General features: G+C 50.4%; 2 protein-coding genes across 3 annotated transcripts in view; one reads left to right on the forward strand and one right to left on the reverse strand.

Moving 5' to 3' along the window:
• Nucleotides 1-11,212, forward strand: part of LOC147244527 (uncharacterized) — a 25,422-nt gene extending 14,210 nt beyond the window's left edge. The window contains exons 19-42 of the mRNA XM_086186041.1: nucleotides 42-111; nucleotides 188-348; nucleotides 705-813; nucleotides 1,499-1,630; nucleotides 1,711-1,917; nucleotides 2,493-2,630; nucleotides 2,697-2,820; nucleotides 3,813-3,984; nucleotides 4,078-4,290; nucleotides 4,867-5,011; nucleotides 5,189-5,395; nucleotides 5,468-5,572; nucleotides 5,743-5,895; nucleotides 6,022-6,270; nucleotides 6,925-7,137; nucleotides 7,206-7,418; nucleotides 7,767-7,928; nucleotides 8,400-8,528; nucleotides 8,688-8,776; nucleotides 8,846-8,969; nucleotides 9,043-9,251; nucleotides 9,328-9,436; nucleotides 9,535-9,707; nucleotides 10,143-11,212. Of these exons, the coding sequence (XP_086042167.1) occupies nucleotides 42-111; nucleotides 188-348; nucleotides 705-813; nucleotides 1,499-1,630; nucleotides 1,711-1,917; nucleotides 2,493-2,630; nucleotides 2,697-2,820; nucleotides 3,813-3,984; nucleotides 4,078-4,290; nucleotides 4,867-5,011; nucleotides 5,189-5,395; nucleotides 5,468-5,572; nucleotides 5,743-5,895; nucleotides 6,022-6,270; nucleotides 6,925-7,137; nucleotides 7,206-7,418; nucleotides 7,767-7,928; nucleotides 8,400-8,528; nucleotides 8,688-8,776; nucleotides 8,846-8,969; nucleotides 9,043-9,251; nucleotides 9,328-9,436; nucleotides 9,535-9,707; nucleotides 10,143-10,365 (3,829 nt within the window). The 3' untranslated portion in view covers nucleotides 10,366-11,212. The remainder of the gene's footprint in view (nucleotides 1-41; nucleotides 112-187; nucleotides 349-704; nucleotides 814-1,498; nucleotides 1,631-1,710; nucleotides 1,918-2,492; nucleotides 2,631-2,696; nucleotides 2,821-3,812; nucleotides 3,985-4,077; nucleotides 4,291-4,866; nucleotides 5,012-5,188; nucleotides 5,396-5,467; nucleotides 5,573-5,742; nucleotides 5,896-6,021; nucleotides 6,271-6,924; nucleotides 7,138-7,205; nucleotides 7,419-7,766; nucleotides 7,929-8,399; nucleotides 8,529-8,687; nucleotides 8,777-8,845; nucleotides 8,970-9,042; nucleotides 9,252-9,327; nucleotides 9,437-9,534; nucleotides 9,708-10,142) is intronic.
• Nucleotides 11,202-18,542, reverse strand: LOC147244528 (nuclear distribution protein nudE homolog 1-like). Of its 2 annotated transcripts, XM_086186037.1 has the most exons (9): nucleotides 18,271-18,541; nucleotides 17,742-17,920; nucleotides 16,261-16,414; nucleotides 14,282-14,430; nucleotides 14,062-14,198; nucleotides 13,586-13,810; nucleotides 12,955-13,040; nucleotides 12,588-12,736; nucleotides 11,204-12,520 (listed from the first exon to the last, which is right to left on the reverse strand). In XM_086186037.1, the coding sequence occupies exons 2-9, from the start codon at nucleotides 17,825-17,827 to the stop codon at nucleotides 12,472-12,474; spliced, it is 1,035 nt and encodes a 344-aa protein (XP_086042163.1). In that variant the 5' UTR covers nucleotides 17,828-17,920; nucleotides 18,271-18,541; the 3' UTR covers nucleotides 11,204-12,471. The 2 variants fall into 2 exon arrangements, with proteins under 2 accessions (XP_086042164.1, XP_086042163.1); XM_086186038.1 differs by lacking the exon at nucleotides 17,742-17,920 and having other exon boundaries at nucleotides 11,202-12,520; nucleotides 18,271-18,542.
• Nucleotides 18,543-18,744: the final 202 nt, after the last annotated feature.

An 18,744-nucleotide genomic window follows, 5' to 3' on the forward strand; every position in this document is an offset into this window, starting at 1 on the left:
GAGCAGCAGTCCCTCAGTTTAACAAGTTTTGGTGTTTGTAGGTATGAGATCCTGGCGGCTACTGCGATCCCGAAGGGCTTCATGGATGGGAAGCAGGCGTGTTGTCTGATGGTGAGCCAAACACATGAAACCACATCATGAAAATACCTGAGCTTCCTACGCATTATGGCTAGTTGTTGTCCTCTAGGTGAAACACCTGGATCTGGATCCGAACCTCTATCGTATTGGTCAGAGTAAGATGTTCTTCAGGACGGGAGTCTTGGCTCAGCTGGAGGAAGAGAGAGACCTCAAACTCACCGTCGTCATCATCTCCTTCCAAGCTCAAGCTCGAGGATTCCTGGCCCGCAAGTACGAGGAATCCTTTCCTGCTTTCTCTGAGTATACATGCTAAATATAACATTTCACACAAATGGCAACATATCCAAAAGGTCAAAGGTCAATTTCAATGTGACATCACTCAGTTATGTTCTTCTGTAATTCATTCCCTTCTCAGTAGCACCTTGAGGGAAAAAAAAACTTTATTCCAATTTGCACAAAAAGTTTACTCTTAAAGTCTGCACTGAAGCTGGTATATTTTACTACATGCTTGGACAAACATGGATGAAAAGCTGTAATAAGTCATCTTTGTAGACAATATGGTTAGATGTCCTAGCGCAGTCACACAAGTCTTTATGAATACGTGTTTTCTGAAAATATATTTTCAGGGCATTCAGCAAACGTCAGCAGCAGCTGAGCGCCATGAAGGTCATCCAGAGGAACTGCGCCTGTTACCTCAAACTGAAGAACTGGCAGTGGTGGAGGCTCTTCACAAAGGTTCACTTCACTTCAGACCCTAACCACAACTACTGGTCCAGCCCTAACTTTAACTACCCTCACATCAACTTGTGTTTTTATCATCATTTGAAATTTGATTACAGAACCAGCGCATGAGGCAATGAGGACATATGTATCATATGCATGCTATGATCAAACATGCCATTGGTGAGCATAATCTTGAATCTTGAAGATGTAGGTCTTCAACGAAAGTGGCCCCAGAATGGATCCTTGAGGAACTCCACATGTAATTCTTTTGTCTGAGCTGATCTGCAACAATCTGCAAATTACACCAACTAGTCCACATCCTTTGACTCAAACCGGTTTAGTTCCAGATAGCAAGGAGGTCAATAACAGACCTGGGACATGGACTCTGGGATTTGGGCATAATTGCCTAGTGAAATAAAGGAGGAAATAAACGAGTGTTCATTGGGTGAGAGCTTTGTCAGCGAGTGATGTTCACCCTTGTTTTTCTGTGGATGATGTAAGTTCTTCATTTCAAGCTGCGTAGACAGTTGAGAGTCTACAGTCGGATGGTTTTTGTGACGCCATCATTTTGCTACAAATTTTACTTGCAGACATAAAAATCTTAAAATTTTTAACTTAATCTTCACCCTTCAACTGTACATGAGGTCTCGGGACACAGTTCTGATGTCCTTCATAAACATCTGTGTTGGTGTTCCAGGTGAAGCCCCTGCTGCAGGTCACCAGACAAGAAGAAGAAATGGGTCAGAAAGAGGAGGAGCTAAAGGCGGCTAGAGAGGTGGCAGCCAAGACAGAGGCGGAACTGAAGGATATCACACAGAAACACACCCATGTGAGAGAAACGCAAGCTCTTGTCTTGATCATCTACGCTTGAAAATGTCAAATAGTGATGACGCGAGTTTGTGTTCACAGCTGATGGAGGAGCGAGCCCAGCTCGAGTCGAGGCTCCAGGCAGAGACGGAGCTCTACACTGAGGCTGAGGAGATGAGGGTTCGGCTGGAGGCCAAGAAGCAGGAGCTGGAGGAGGTACTGCACGAGATGGAGGCCCGACTGGAGGAGGAGGAGGAGCGCAGTAACTCACTGCAGCAGGAGAGGAAGGACATGGAGCAGCAGCTACAGGTGGACACAGTTTAGCAGGCTGTTAGCATTAGCACCATTACTCCTCCTTTCTCTGTCTCTTCTTCCTCTTCATCATCTTTTCTGTCTCCTCAAATATCAGTTTTCTTATTAGGCACTAAAAATACTTGAAAACATTCAAGACATTCGCAAAGAGAAATAAAATAAAAAAGCAGTCAGTGATTCTGCTGTTCATGCCTGGTCTCTACATAACTTTCATATGATGTTTGGAGAACTACTGGCATGCGTGGTTGAGAGGATACTTACGTCTGTGTTTGACAGCTAGAATGGGTTGAACTTCCACATGGACGACTTCAGGCACAGCTGCAAGTGCAGCAATAGCCTGTTGGCTTGTTTATGCCCACTGACTGTCAAGAATTGGTGGCAAAAGTGCAATTTGTCGTTTGGTGAAAATAGAGCGTGAGGAGGATCATCACAACATATGAGAGAGCAGAGGTTTCCCCAGGAAAGAACCCACTTTCAGCACGTTCAGATGTCTGAATACATCCTGCTTCCCTCGCACGTTTTTAACTGTCCCACATGAACTTGTGTTCGACCCACACAATGTTTTCCTGCAGCAAATGGAAGCTCACCTGGCAGATGAGGAAGACGCTCGTCAGAGGCTTCAGCTGGAGAAGGTGGCTGTGGAGGGAAAGGTGAAGAAGCTGGAAGAGGACCTTCTGCTGATGGAGGACCAGAATAACAAACTACAGAAGGTATGGGGCGGTGGGGGGGTTCGAGTCAGACATCCAGTACTCACGGGGCCTCGTGTCTGATTCCAGGAGCGAAGGCTTCTGGAGGAACGGATGGCAGATATGAACTCCAACCTCGCGGAGGAGGAGGAGAAGTCCAAGAACCTGACTAAACTCAAGAACAAACATGAGTCCATGATCTCGGAGCTGGAGGGTCAGTCAGCCGTCCTCCATTTCTAGATGCTTCTTGTATACTTGCTCATATTCTAGAAAGAGGCCATCTTATTTCTATTTCCACAAATATTTGAGAGATGAGGGAAATGTGGGCTCTGATTATTCCTCTAGTCCTGGTCAGATGGTTTAGTTGAGCCTCTTTTTTGGTTTTAATTCTTCTGTTTCTGATCGCGTTTGTTTGCAAGCAGGATGACACAGAAACCAGCAGACAGATTTTCCTGAGATTTGGAGGAAAAGTGGCGAACGAACCAATGAACAAGTGCTTTAAGACCGATCCAGAAATGAGTCCTTTCCAGATGGCGTGATTTTCTTTTCTTTTTTGTCATTTTCATTGATTTGTCAGGAAATTTTTCATCAACCGTTATGAAGACAATCATTTCATTAATTGGGTTTTAGCGACAGGCGGCCCGGTGGAGCAGTGGTCCTCCCTGTGGCCCCCCAGCAAGAAGGTTGTGGGTGGAGCCCCGGCTGCAGCACGGGGTCTTTCTGTGTGAGTCTCCATGTTCTCCCTGTTCCTGCTGGGTTCTCTCTGGTACTCCAGCTTCCTCCACAGTCCAAAGACATCAAGAGGGGACGAGGCTGATCCAGACTCTAAATTGACCGTAGGCGTCAGGAGAAAATGAATGGGTTTTAGCGACATGCTAATATCATCATCAGCAGCTCGGTTTAAATGTACTTGAGCTAAATTCAACAACACAGTGACGCTGTCCATGCTCTCATGTTAGCATCTTCTCATTAGCATGGCACACAAACGACTGTTGTGAATTCATTATATTGATTATTTGCACCAGATTTCCCACAAGTCCCTCCTGCAGCTGCTGACCTGCGTCTGGATGGATGCGGCGGACTAAGCAGCAGCAGCGTGGATAGAAACTATCCATTGCACATAATAATTTTAATGTTTCCTCAAATCATTTCAACAAAGAGGCTGTAAAGGGTGTTTATGGTATGACGTTCTCATGATGTGTCCAGTGCGCTTCAAGAAGGAGGAGAAGAGTCGTCAAGATGTGGAAAAGGCCAAAAGGAAGGTGGAGGCAGAGCTCGCCGACCTCCAGGAGCAGCACGCTGACCAGCAGGCACAACTAGCTGAGCTACGAGCTCAGCTGGCTGCCAAGGAGGAGGAGCTCCAGGCCACTCAGGCCCGGTGACTGGGACAAACACACAACCAGCTTGATCCTCAGGGTCAGATGTGAAGATGTGAAATACTAATCTTCAACTTTCTCACAACCTACCTCAGTTTGGAGGAGGAGAGCAACCAGAAGGGCTCGGCAGTGAGGAGGGTCCGGGAGCTGGAGGTCCTGCTCTCAGAGCTGCAGGAGGACTTGGAGGCTGAGAAGGTGGCCAGGGGGAAGGTGGAGGCGGTGCGCAGGGAGCTGGGGGAGGAGCTGAACACCCTCCGCTCAGAGCTGGAGGACAGCCTGGACACCACTGCTGCCCAGCAGGAGCTACGGTGCGTTCCACTCCTCCTACATTCTTACACATCTTCTTCTCATTCACTGTTTGGGTTAAAGTCAAGACAGTTTGTCAAATTATTATTATTAAACTGTTAAATTCAGGCCACTCAGGGTCTCTGAATGAAAACACTCACGAGAGTAGATGAGACTACTCAGCTGCTCCTGCGGCTAACATCATGTGTCAGCCCAGTTCTGTCACAAGGGTTAAGTTAATGTGGCACCACTGACAGGCGACAGCCACGCAGTCGCTCCAGACCAGATCCACCCAAAACCACTTAACTGCCTGACTGAGACGTACAGAGCAGCTCATGAGGTATTTGGATGACGATGGAACGAGTCTGCCATGAACCTGCTGTACGAAGGACAAGATGACGAGGACATGGGAGACTTTTCTTTTTCTGTCCGTGCAGGAAAGAAGTGAAACACTGACTTTTACCTCTGATAGAGGAGAAGATCAGTATGGACAGACACAGTCTCGCCCAAGAGTGTCACGACCGTAAATGGGAGCTCAGGCTTCTGGGGGTTATTGTTTCAGGTATTCAGCTAAAATGTTGTGTCTCTGTGGTTGTCAGGGCAAAGCGTGAGCAGGAGGTGGCCATGCTGAAGAAGGCTATGGACGAGGAGGGGCGGAGCCATGAGGCCCAGATCCAGGATCTGAGACAGAAACACAGTCAGACTGTGGAGACGCTGACGGAGCAGCTGGAACAGGCCAAGAGGGTTAGAACCACCACAAACACAATCCTGACACCTTTAGTGACTCTCCACAGGTCAAATCATTGAGGCGCCCCCTGGTGGCCAACAGCTGTACACCTCTATTGCCTTGCATGTTGATAGCACACACTGCAGCCAAACTAACCAGAAACAAGCCTTTCACTCATGCCTCTGCTGGTCCAGGTCCGGGCAGGTATGGAGAAAGTCAAGCAGGCTCTGGAGAAGGAGACAGCGGACCTGGGGGCGGACCTGCGATCCCTCGCCAGTGCCAAGCAGGATGTGGAGCACAAGAAGAAGAAGGTGGAGGGTCAGCTGAATGACCTGCAGTCACGCTTCAATGAGAGCGAGCGGCAGAGGACGGAGCTGGGGGAGCGAGCGTCCAAGATGACGGTGAGGTCACAGTAGCTCCTCCCTTTGACTCCCATAATCTTACTCCCAAACCTGTTTCTGCTTCTCTGCTAGCTGGAGCTGGACAGCATGACAGGTCTGCTGAATGAGGCGGAGGGGAAGAACATCAAGCTAAGTAAAGACGTCTCCAGTCTGTCCTCAAAGCTGCAGGACACCCAGGTGAGGGGCAGGTGTTAGTGTTCACTGTGTTTTAGTCTGATAATGTGAGGGGTTGGCCTAGGAGTAAGATCCGTGACATCACAGCGAGACTGGAGCCGATCATGGTCCAGAACAAGTGTTGCTGGAGCCTCTCTGACATGTCCTCTCACCGTCCCGGGTCTGGTATCCAGGAGCTGCTGTCAGACGAGACATGTCAGAAGCTGAATCTATCTGGACGTCTCCATCAGATGGAGGACGAGAGGATGGGTGTGATGGAGCAGCTGGAGGAGGAGAGCGAGGCCAGGCGGGCCCTGGAGAGGCAGGTGTCCAGCCTCAACATGCAGGTCAGTAAAAGTAGGAAGTAAAAGTAGGCCATGAGGCCTTTACAATCCCTCAAGAACAGATCCAGACTGGATCATATTATACTGAGGAGATCAAGTGTTAAGATTTGTGGTCCTTTGTGCTCTCAGCTGTCTGATTACAAGAAGAAGCTGGACGAGATGTTGGGGACACTGGAACTGCTGGAGGAGGGAAAGAAGCGTCTGCAGCGCGAACTTGAGGCGGCCAACGGCGAGTACGAGGAGAAGGCCGCAGCCTACGACAAGCTGGACAAGAGCCGCAGCCGTCTACAGCAGGTGATGGAGGACGCCCTCATGGACCTGGACAGCCAGCGCCAGCTGGTGTCCAACCTGGAGAAGAAGCAGAAGAAGTTCGACCAGGTCAGTCCGACACCTCCCAGAGGGGTTTCAGACCCCCGTAGCAGCTGGTTACTGCAGTTTTAGATACCTGTTCTCCAAACTGTCACAAGAAGTTTAATGGCCTGTGAGCTCTTTTGATGTTGGCCAGACATACAGTACGTGATGCAGGGGGCGGAGTCTTAAGACCCGCCTCCACCCCACCTAAGGATGTAGTTCCTGACTGGGCTTGAAAGGTGGCCAGTGAAGTCACTGGTCCTCGAGCTGGGAGATGTGCTGGTCATCATCTTTTGCTTTTGATCTTACACACTTGTTGAATGTGCATCTTAGAGCAGTGCTTCCTTTAATACGGCTGTCACCATGACAACCAAAGTTCAGACAGAACATAAACTGCTCTCGTCTCACCTTCCTCTGCTAGTAAGTCCACATATATTTGTGTCTGTAGCCGAAGAACAGCTGTAATGTCACTATCAACATTAAACATCATCTTGTAAAATTCCTGTTATCTGCTGATAGTACTTCAGATATTATAGTACATCAGATGTTTGGGGGTATTTGGACAGAGCAGGTTTCCTCTGGGACACTGAGGGTCAGACGGACTTGTCCAGGTCCCTGCTGGCGCAGGACGGACATTTGGTGCCACCTGAGACGCTGAACCTGCTGATGTGGTGTTATCAGATGCTGGCGGAGGAGCGAGCCGTGTCCTGTAAGTTTGCTGAGGAGCGAGACCGAGCAGAGGCGGAGGTGAGGGAGAAAGAGACCCGGGTATTGGCTCTGGGCCGAGCACTGGAAGAGAGACAGGATGCTCTCGAAGAGGCTGAGAAGACCGTGAAGGCCCTGCGAGCTGAGATGGACGACCTGGTCAGCTCCAAGGACGACGCTGGAAAGAGTGTAAGCAGCATCATCTTCTCAGGTGAGGAGTGTGTGGCTGCAGGCGTCTGACCTTCATCCTCCTTCAGGTCCACAACCTGGAAAAGGCCAAGCGTGGTCTGGAGACCATGGTGGAGCAGATGAGGGTCCAGATAGAGGAGCTGGAGGACGAGCTGCAGGACACAGAGGATGCGAAGCTGCGTCTGGAGGTCAACAGTCAGGCTCTCCAAGTCCAGCATGAGAGGGAGCTGCAGGGGCGCGAGGAGGCCGGCGAGGAGAAGAGGAGGCAGCTCCTCAAGCAGGTACAAGGACGACACTGACAGCTGTCAGGAGGCCACTCGGCCCTGAACATCTCTATCCCTCACCAGACAAGTTACACTGAAGGCTTTCATGGATCAGTGTGTCACAATTACTGCAGTACTACTGTACAAGACAAATACAGCTGGCAACAACAAAGAGACTTTAACATGAAACAAAAAAAAGACCATTTAAGCTTACAAGATAAATTTCTTAATTATGAATTAATAATTTAGAGGTTTGATGTCGACCTGCACGGAATCAAAATCTATGTTTGATGTGGTTTCAGCTGTGCTGTGCTACCATAGTGAGTCTGAACATGATGGGTTTACTACCTGTCTCTGCTCGGCCAGGTGTGGGAGCTGGAGGCGGAGCTAGACGAGGAGAAGAAGCAGCGAGGTCAGGCATCTGGCGCCAAGAAGAAGCTGGAGGGGGCGCTGAAGGACATGGAGGACCAGCTGGAGGGCACCAGCAGGGGGCGCGATGAGGCCGTCAAGCAGCTCCGCAAGATGCAGGTCAGCATGTGAGCAAAGGTGGCTGCTACTGGTGGCCAGTGCCAGTTGGCGGTGCGTTAGCGGTGCGTAGACTGCAGATGTTTCCTGTTACAGTGAGTCATCATGAAATACCTCCTATAATAAAACACAACGTCTGCGAGCTGATGCGTACGGACACTCACACTAATCAGACAGGCAAAACCTCAGGCACCCAGGAAGACCTGCCGTGGAAATGTAACCAACAGCACACATCTGGAGAGAGACGCTGCCGACTTTTATTGTCCTCCAACTCATTTCCACAAACAAGGAAAACCAGAGAAAGATTTTGGTGGTCAAAGGTCAAGGTCACTGAGACCGGCGTACAGATACCAGTGTGGGTACCCCAGTGTTCCTGGTTGTTCTAGCTGCTGCTCTGAAGTCAAACATCAGGAATGAGGCTTCAATCATTCACTTGTATTCCTCATCTACTAAGCTGAGCCGTCTCCCTCTCAGGTCCAGGTGAAGGAGCTCCAGAGGGAGCTTGAGGACTCGCGAGCAGCCCAGAAGGAGGCTCTGGCCTCGGCCCGGGAGTCTGAGCGCAGAACCAAGGCCATGGAGGCCGACGTGGTCCAGCTGCACGAGGTGACACTAACCAGCATCTGAGTCCTGAATTGATTTACAGCAGTGGACGAATCCACATTTGGGTGGTCTGGTGGGAGCCGGTGGCAGTGTGTTGATGGTGAGGAAAGAAACTGCGAGACTCAATGGTCTCAGCTTGGTACTTCCTGTCTGTGTGTCCAGATGTTGGTGGCGTCAGAGAGGAGTCGTAAGCAGGCGGAGACGGCGAGAGACGAACTGTCGGAGGAACTGGCCAGTAACTCCTCTGGAAGGTCAGTTTCCTTCAGAAATCATCATCATCATCATCATCATCACTTCCTCATCTTCTCTCATCCCATCAGGTCGCTGCTGTTCGATGAGAAACGTCGCTTGGAGATGAAAATCAGCAGCCTGGAGGAGGAGCTGGAGGAGGAGCAGGCCAGTGTGGAGAGTCTCAATGAGCGTCTGAGGAAGAGCCAGCAACTGGTAGGAGACCACCCCCCAGACAGGCGTGGACGAGATAAGTGTTCATCATTGCGTCTTCTCCTGGTCTCGGCAGGTGGAGCAGCTGGGCGGAGAGCTGGCGGTGGAGAAGTCCTCGGTCCAGAGCAGGGAGGCGTCCAGGCAACAGCTGGAGAAACAGAACCGAGAGCTGAAGGCCAAGCTGCAGGAAACAGAGGGTCAGGGCCGCTCCAAGCTCAAGTCCTCCATCGCCGCCCTGGAGGCCAAGCTGAGAGAGGCAGAGGAGCAGCTGGAGATAGAGAGCAGGTAATGTTGCATGCTGGGACACTGAGTTTAAATCACATGTGGAGAAGAGTCAGGTGATATCGTATCACGCATGTAGAGAACGTCAGGCCAACACCAAGAACCTGCGTCAGAAGGAGAAGAAGCTGAAGGATCTGACCATCCAAATGGAGGATGAGAGGAAGCAGGCGCAGCAGTACAAAGACCAGGTGACCAGGCTCCGCCCATCGTGACCACCATGACAATAAAAGAGGGACAGTAAAAGAAGCTGGACTCAGGAGTGGCTGTCTGTTGGATCTCTGTGCAGGTGGAGAAGGGGAACATGCGGGTGAAGCAGCTGAAGCATCAGCTGGAGGAGGTGGAGGAGGAGGCACAGCGTGTGGCAGCCGCCCGCAGGAAGCTGCAGAGGGAGCTGGAGGAGTCGGCCGAGGCCAACGAGGCCCTGAGCAGGGAGGTGGTGTCACTGAGGAGCAAACTCAGGTACCAGGGCTCACCGCTGCAACAGCAAGGGGCTGAACACATTCTCCTCAGGGTTTTCTGTCAGATGGTCAAAAGTTCTGACGAGTACTGGTCGTATTTGTTCCTGCGCTGCTCTACGGTGGTGGACAGGTACCTGCCATGACCCTCCACGGAGGAATGCTAACACTTCCCACCCACCACCAGAGCTAAGCTAGCGGGTCTCTGCTCCCTGATATTACAGAACATCTCTGGAACCTCAGCTGGGTTGAACAGGAAGTGAACAGAGGCAGATTTTCCTCTCGACAGGTTACTGTCACGCTGCTCTGCTGAGGAGGGTCTCCTCCCCTCCTCGCCATCTTCATCCTGACGCCATTTCTACTTCCTCCAGTTTTGAATCTGTTCGAATCTCACTTTGCACCTTCTGTTGTCCTCCTCCTGTTGGGTTGGGTGTTCCAGGCGTGGGGGCGAGGTGGTCTTCGGTGGTCCCAGTCTTCGAAGCGGTGGGGGCAGTGGTGGAAGCATCAGGAGCTTGGGGCTGGTGGGGGGCATCAGCCGGAGGAGCACCATCATAGAGAACTCAGTGGAGCTGCAGGAGGAGGAAGAGCCTCCCTCACCACCCTCCCCCGCCTCCACCCCCCCTCCGGACGCCCGTGGGGAGGCGAACGCCCCTGATGAGTAGCACAGCTCATCGCAGTGCACCTCAACACAAATATCTCTATTATAATGTTTGTGAAAGTACTTTGAACGTTTCTCCACACTTTAGAAACACTTTCATTTTTCTATGGGATTGAAGGTTGAACAATTAAGACACAACTGACAACTTTAATGTTGTTTTCAGACTGAACAGGAACTTTTTCAACAACTTATCAGGATAGGAACGGCATCTCCCTTTTTCATTTTGTTTGCAAATTCAGAATCTAAATGGATGAATAAACAACCCATCAAAATGAGGCCAAAACCAGAATTATTGGCTCTCTAATTATTTTCCATGACAGATGTGTTGAGGTAGCATCAACCATGGCTAGCATGCTAGCACTCCCCCACTCAGTTAGCCATGTTTTTAGCAAGCTAGTCTCAACGTGTCATTTTAGGTTGATTGATTCAATATGAGCAGGTGATAATTCTCTGGCTTGATGCTGAACTAATATCATCCTTGTATTATATACAGAAGTAAACTGTTATCATGAGTTATACTGTCGCTAATGCTAGCTAGCTAACGTCACCTTTTTTTAACTGTTATTATTGATGGAGTCAAATGAGAGGTGATTAATCAGTGGGCACGTTGAGAGCCTGTGATTGGCTGATTAAATAACCGCTTTAAAAAAGTTTAAATTTGGGTTTTTGTCAGCAAACAGGAAGTTAGCATTGAAGGGATGGGGTATTTTTGTAGTCCATCAGAAATTTAGCATTTATTTTTGAAGAACCCGAGCATCAAACTTGAGCTGCTCGGGGGTCCTGTCATTCTAGAGGAAACGTTTATCCAGAATCATGTTTTCACTGAGACACGACAACTAAAACTCTGTAAAAACAGGTTCTATTAAACTGCAACCAAACTCCAGCTGTGTCCCGTTTCCTCTTCAAATCACTTCACAAAAAACATCTTTTGTTGCTACATTTTATTACTTTTTGAGAACGTTAAAACAAGGCAAGAACAGGAGCCTCTGACCTTTGACGGTCGTCAGCAGACACGTTTAACCTTGGAGTGTTTGTTAGACAACAATCACACAACAGCTTCATCCCACACCAACCAACAGGAGGTTCTGCATCTTGCTGTTACTAAGACTTTGACTGTCAGCAGAGCTACAAATGCTGAGTTTGTCCTGAGGGTGGCGCTCATCCTGCTGCCATTTTCATCGCCTACAGAACAACAACCCTGTATGTATGTGATAAATGTATAAACAATTCCTGAATAGAACACAGTTTCTGTCCCATGTTATGTCAAGGGGCACCTTCGCCTCACCCTGAACTTAGCTCCGCCCACAATCATTATGACTGGGAGAGAGAAACAAACCAGCCCAAGTATTTTTCTACAAAAGCTGACTGACAAGGACGAAGATGATGAAGATGATGCTGTGGAGCAAAGACAGACCAGCTGGGAAATTCAGAAGTGATTCAACAGCTTAGAATGCAAACGTCCTCGTGTGACGGCGTGTTGTCTCACAGAAGGCTCAATCTCCATGTTTTCAGTCATACATGTACTGAGACACACGTGTGTTGGCACTGAGAAAAGAATACATGTAAACCTCAAAACAGTCAAACTGAGGGAATGAAGGCGTGGCAGCAGTTAGTCCCAACGCATCGGAATCAGAAACCCATCGTTTGATGCATCAAGAATCGTTTCCTCACCGCATCGAAGTGACAGGCTGAACGCTCCAGTGATGTCATCTTTCTCTAGAAACTTTATTGCAGCAGCAGTACCACTGATGGCCACAAGCTGTCAGAGTCGTGAGTTTCTAACATCACACCCCCTCCTGTCCGTCACAGCAGGAGTTTGTGCGAGCAGCAGCCATCCAACGCGTCTGAGTGGTGAGATGAGCAGCATCACACTGGCGAGTTAGCTCAAGCTAAATGCTAAAGGTCACTAGGATCCACAAGTCTGACAGTGAACTGGTGACAGGCCTCCACAGGTGTTCCGCACCATGTCCACCTGCTTCCTGTGAGGGGGCGGAGTCCTGGAGTCAGACATCACCTGTAGGATGTTCAAGTCACAAACCTTTGATGGTGGTCCTGATGGGACAGATGGCAGCAAGCTCAGAGGACGCCTGAGGATGGAGGTGGGACAGTTTCACAGCAGCAGCTTGGGTCCCGCCCCCAAGTCCAACCTCTTGACCAGCCTGCATGGACACAAAGACTGAGTGAAGTGTTATCAAGAACCACCAAGGGGGACACCGGGCAGCTTACCCTTTGCTGTTGTAGTAGCCGTTGGTCGAGTGAGTCTCAGGGGCGCTCTGGCCCATCGCCGCGCCCCCCCGCCCACCAATGTGACCTCTACGGCTGGCCGTCTGCTCGTGGACGTATTCCCGACATGCTGCAAGCTTGGACTCTAGGTTCTGAAAATTTAGGGCAAATCCTTTTGTTAATTTGTGGCCTGGTTTTAGTTGTGATCCTGCAGTTCAGGAGCTGCGCCAAAACAAGAGAAACGTGGCGAGCTGTGGTTGACTAAACATACCGCTGAGGCTGATGGGAAATCTTCACACACACAAGAGCAGAAAGCAAACAAGTTTATGCGACCAAAAAAGTATGAGTTGAAACAAAAATGTGTGTTTACCCCGACTTTCCTCAGCAGCTCCCCGACGATGTTCAGAGCAGAGATCCTGACCGAGGTGGTGAGGGGGGTCCCTGAGAGGGTCTCGCCTGCCATGAATCCCCCAGAGAGATTAGAAGAGAACCAGAACCACCTGGAATGTGCAGTACCTCTGATGGCCACAAGGGGCCAACTGGATGTGGATTTATATCATTAATTTGATTTGTATCATTAAAACTGTTTTCCCAGAAACCTTTTTGTCCTGAACAACTGGATTTCTCTGAAAAATAGAGCATCACTGAAAAGCCCACCACAGACTTTCTGTCAGTCGGCAACCCTGAGAGTTTGCTCTGAGGCCAGGAACTGGTGACACGTTCCCCCAACGATGAGACTATCACACAGTGAGAGAGGTCATCTGACCAGGCCTGATCCTGGATCAGTTAGCTACCACATCACTTCCAGTGCAGTGGTTGGGCCATTAAAATAAAATCAGTACCAAACTATCATGGTATTTTTAGGATTTTGTGAAATCTGTTTTGAGAGTCTTATTCTGGAAAAGTCTGACAGGAAGTCAAGTGATTCTGTTAGCAGCTAAGCTAACACCACTCAGTGCCGTACACCGACGGGTCGTCTGAGTAGGCGGGACATTGCTGACCTCTGCTGACGGAGGGCGGTGGCGTGGCTGGAGGTCTGGCTGGTGTGAAGGAGGAAGACGAGACCTTGCTGGCCATCATTTTGTCTGGGGGGGTGAGGGGGGGGGTGGGTGGCGCAGCCAAGGTCGACGAAGAGGATGCCGAAGGCTCTTTGGTGGCTGCGCTGAGGGAGGACTTCCTGTCTGGTACCGGCTGTTTCTGCTGCACAGCCAGCTCCTGCCTCAGGTCTGAAACAACCAGGAAACAACACCACCTTGTTCATGCCTCAGGCTCCGCCCCCTCCACTGCATCTTGATTAATATGAATGTATAGATTACTCTGCTCCAGGTTGTCTGCTAACTCCGCCTCCATTTCTACAGGTATTACAATATCCTGGACTCTCTCCGTCCCTCACATCGACGCGGTTCTAGAATGAATGTTTGTGGATTTCCACTACAGCAACAACATGAAAGCACGTGGGGAACCCGTCTGGGATCACCTCGGGCCTCGTCCTTCAGCCTCTGGACCGACTCCAGCAGATTCTCCTTCTCGTCCAACTCGCTCTCCAGGAAGGCGTTCCTCTCGATGACCTGGTTCATCCTCTGCTCAAAGTCCTCTAGAGACATGATGGTGGCCCTGAAACACACCAGGCAGGCCATGAGACAGAAGCTGGACCTGAAGCCGTTTGGGGTTCTGAGGGTTCCGCATTCCTCTTTCACCTCTTGGTTCTCTCCAGGTCATCGTTGGCCTGCTCCAGCTCCCGGATGTACTTGTGGAGCTGGTCTCTGTCAGCCGTGGCCTCGGCCAGGTCGCTCTCCAGGCTGGAGATCTGCCGGCAGGCGTCCGAGTGCTGCGTCTCGTACTTCTCCTGGTGAGGGGAGGACGAGAAGAAGATGACAAACTCTACCGAAAACGTCAACATCACAACTGATCCCAGGAGACACACTGAGGACCACAAACCACAATATGAACCACCGCGGTCCTAACGGGACAGGAAGGTGCAACATTTATTGGAGGCTTCCAGTGTGAAAATACATCCCAGCTTCATGGTTCCAATGTTTCATCAGTGGACATGAGAACAAGGACGGAACCAACTTTTTAGCTTCGGACAGCAAACAAGTTAATGTCCATTTACACACTTCAGTAAACGAACGGCGTCAGAACTGCATCCGTCTGGTTTTGGAGCCAATAAACATATTCAGCTTATCAACTGGGTCATTGTAGTGGATCCGAAGAAGAGGATCAGCTGGATGGGACACCTCTGTTAGCCTGGTGATGAATGTTCTGGTCTGAGAGCAGGCGAGTCACCAGACTTCAGCCTGACCTGGATTCCATCCTTGTTTCTCACTGATCAACCCTTCCACATTCCTACAGGAGCAACTCTCTCTCTCTCGCTCACACACACACACACACACACACACACACACACACACACACACACACACACACACACACACACACACACACACACACACACCTCTGACAGACTCAAACGTGTGTGATCAGTTTTGAACTGTTTCCAGACTGGGACTACAGGTCTGTGGAGGTAGACATTCTTCTGAGCTCCATAAAACTGTAAATCTAATCCAGTAAATTTACAGATGACATGGTGACACAAAACACTGGTATTCAAAAATAGTAACAACGTATTTTGCAGCACGATGGCTCCTATAAATAGCATACGATCATTTCATGACTACAACACGTGTCAGCCATGAGCTATGAAGTTTAAGGTTAAATTAAACACGTGCACTTGTAGGGAAAGTCCCTTAAAGTCTATCATCATCAGAGCTGAGGTCCAGGCTAGTTAGCTTAGCACAACGGCGGGTTGTGGGTCAGAAGTGTTAGCATCAGCTGGCTGAGGTCCAGGCTAGTTAGCTTAGCACAACGGCGGGTTGTGGGTCAGAAGTGTTAGCATCAGCTGGCTGAGGTCCAGGCTAGTTAGCTTAGCACAACGGCGGGTTGTGGGTCAGAAGTGTTAGCATCAGCTAGCTGAGGTCCAGGCTAGTTAGCTTAGTTTTTTTTAATTGTAGCTGTAAAGCAAATATGAAAAGATATCTGTAGGTCACTGTCCCTCTTTAATGTCTCCCTCTCTCAGATGACCCCCCCCACAGAGCCCAGGTCTGGGCCAAAGTCGAGGACAGTGCTGGTTGGTGGGGGACATGTTGGGTTCTGCTCAGCTGTCAAGTGTCATGAGAAAACCTTTGTTGTCTATTTTTCTAGCTTGAAGCTGATATTTACTTGGCAGAGAGAAAAGAGCTGTGACACAGCTGGAGGCTGGTGGGGGGGCACGGCCATCCCCTCCAGACACAGATCAACCCACAGTCGTCAGCTGCCTTCTTCTGTCCTGAATCAATTCTGTGTGTGTGTGTGTGTGTGTGTGTGTGTGTGTGTGTCCAGACAACAGCAGCAGTGACGCCACTGCAGGCACACAGAAGCCATGAAACCCAACAAACCATCAGCTGATGAATGCCGAAATCCTCGGTCAAACCCAGAGCAACCACTTCTCAAGGCCTTGGGGGGTCAAGAGGGCCGACGGCAGGTCCAGCTCAGTGACATCAGCAGACCAAGGCCGTCATCAGGCTCCTTCGAACCAATCGTCCATCTTCAATCGTTGGAGCTCCTACGAACCCCCCCCAGCTCAATTTGTGCTGACGGCAAACAGATCGTCCGGCAGGTCTGCTGATGTCATCCGTACCTTGTAGTTTTCCAGCTCCGTGCGGAGGCGGTTGTTGGCGGTGAGCAGGTCTCGGTTTCGGGTCTCACACTGTTTCAGCTCCGTCTCTAACTCCACCTCATAGTCCCGACTCATCTGCTGGAACTCCTGTAGCTCTTGCTGGGCTTCCTCTGCACTGCTCTCACACACACGCACGCACACACACACGCAATGCTAGGTCATTTACACTTTGGGTTAAAAACACAATTCCAAACATCACAAAACTCTGTTGAAGAAGAAATCAGCGGAAGGCTCATGCTTGCTAGTCTGTGAGGCAGCTGGGAGACTGGAACTCCTCCACGCTGACCAGCAGACCCCCACAAATCATGGTTTTACCAGAACCTGTTACCGAGACGACCCAACACTCAACCAACTGTTGGTTTGTTCTTGTGTGTAAAAGATTAATTATCAGCAGCAGAAACACTCTAGCTGCAAAGAGCAATATATGTTTGTAGTCCAGCAGGAAGAGGTCATCTCCTGGTTCCTCCCCCAGCAGCCAATAGGATCGCTCCATGTGATTGTGGGTGAACCAGTAAATCAGCTCTGGTGAACAGAAGTTGATGATCTTCCAGGTTCAGTTCATCAAGATCATCTTCACTAATGAACCCTCTGATGATGCTGGAAGCCTGGATGCTACGGTTAGCAGTGCTAAGCTAACGTTGGTGTTTACTGGTGGATCTGATGTAGAACTGAACCTCCACCATCCACCGGTCTGGTGTTTACTGGTGGATCTGATGTAGAACTGAACCTCCACCATCCACCGGTCTGGTGTTTACTGGTGGATCTGATGTAGAACTGAACCTCCACCATCCACCGGTCTGGTGTTTACTGGTGGATCTGATGTAGAACTGAACCTCCACCATCCACCAGTCTGGTGTTTACTGGTGGATCTGATGTAGAACTGAACCTCCACCATCCACCGGTCTGGTGTTACTGGTGGATCTGATGTAGAACTGAACCTCCACCATCCACCAGTCTGGTGTTACTGGTGGATCTGATGTAGAACTGAACCTCCAACATCCACCAGTCTGGTGTTTACTGGTGGATCTGATGTAGAACTGAACCTCCAACATCCACCAGTCTGGTGTTTACTGGTGGATCTGATGTAGAACTGAACCTCCAACATTCACCAGTCTGGTGTTTACTGGTGGATCAGATGTAGAACTGAACCTCCAACATCCACCAGTCTGGTGTTTACTGGTGGATCTGATGTAGAACTGAACCTCCACCATCCACCAGTCTGGTGTTTACTGGTGGATCTGATGTAGAACTGAACCTGCTTATAGCTCCGGCTGCTGGGGACCACACATGATCTACCAGGAGAACTGATTTCTGGGTTTGAGGACTGGTTCCTGCTGCCCTCTACAGCGGCGTGGACCTGTGGCTCAGTGCTGTTACACTGATTGTTTAGAGGTGAACAAGGATCAGGACTGACAGGTCTCATGTGAAGATGGGGGTCAGACCTGTGCTGGTGCCCGGCAGCTTGCTCCTTCCAGAACTCCAGCTCTTCCTCTTGGGACCCGAAGGATGCGGGGTGTGGATCTCCCATCTCGGGCCCAGTCCCAGGCGAGAGCCCCCCAATAACCCAGATCCGGGGTCTGGGGTCAATCAGATCAAGGCACCGGGACGTGGTAGGACTCCCCTGAGGCTCATCAAGAACATGGATCAGTAAAGACCAGCATCAATGATGTCTGCATCTCAGTTATCAGGTAGGACAGCAAACCCCCTCCAGGAGTCTGATGACATTCAGCACATTTACAACACATCAGTGAAACCAGTTCATCTTCCAGTGAGAGAACTGGAACCACTGCTGGCGTCTGGTCAAACTGGTCAACGGGACCAGAAGCGGCCGGAAGTCACCGAAGATCACGGCTCGTGGGGTTCGGTGTGACTTACACCACGAGTTGATCTGTGAGTGACGGAACAACCCCGTGAACGGCTGGCTGTACTGGGAGAGTTCACCAGTTCACACACCAGTTCAGCCAAACTCACCAGCTCAGGAACTTTCCGCTGCTCGCTTCTTCGACGTGAACTCCTCCAGAAACATCGCGCGAAAAAGATTCAGCACCCGACGAAGTTTACCGGCTCCAACTTCAAGCGAAAACACTGGCGACTTCTCCGGAGTTTGACTCCACCGAGTTACAGCCGCCTCGAGGAGACGAGAAACAAAACACTCCGGGAGCCGCCGGCGGCAGGACCCAGCCGCCAATCAGCAGGACCCAGCCGCCAATCAGCAGGACCCAGCCGCCAATCAGCAGGACCCAGCCGCCAATCAGCAGGACCCAGCCGCCAATCAGCAGGACCCAGCCGCCAATCAGCAGGCAGACAGCGGGCTCGACGCGTTTCACTGTTGGGCAGCTGTGTGTCATTCAACTGCTGGTGGGCGGGGTCTAGATTGCTGTCCAATCAGAGAGGCCCAATGAGTCAGGAGGGTCGGAGCTTCATCTGCACAGTCTCGACGACGTT

Source organism: Aulostomus chinensis, chromosome 18, assembly GCF_037954235.1.
Source record: "Aulostomus chinensis isolate RoL2024-O1b breed Wild chromosome 18, RoL_Achi_v1.0, whole genome shotgun sequence".
NCBI classification, from domain to species: Eukaryota; Metazoa; Chordata; class Actinopteri; order Syngnathiformes; family Aulostomidae; genus Aulostomus; species Aulostomus chinensis.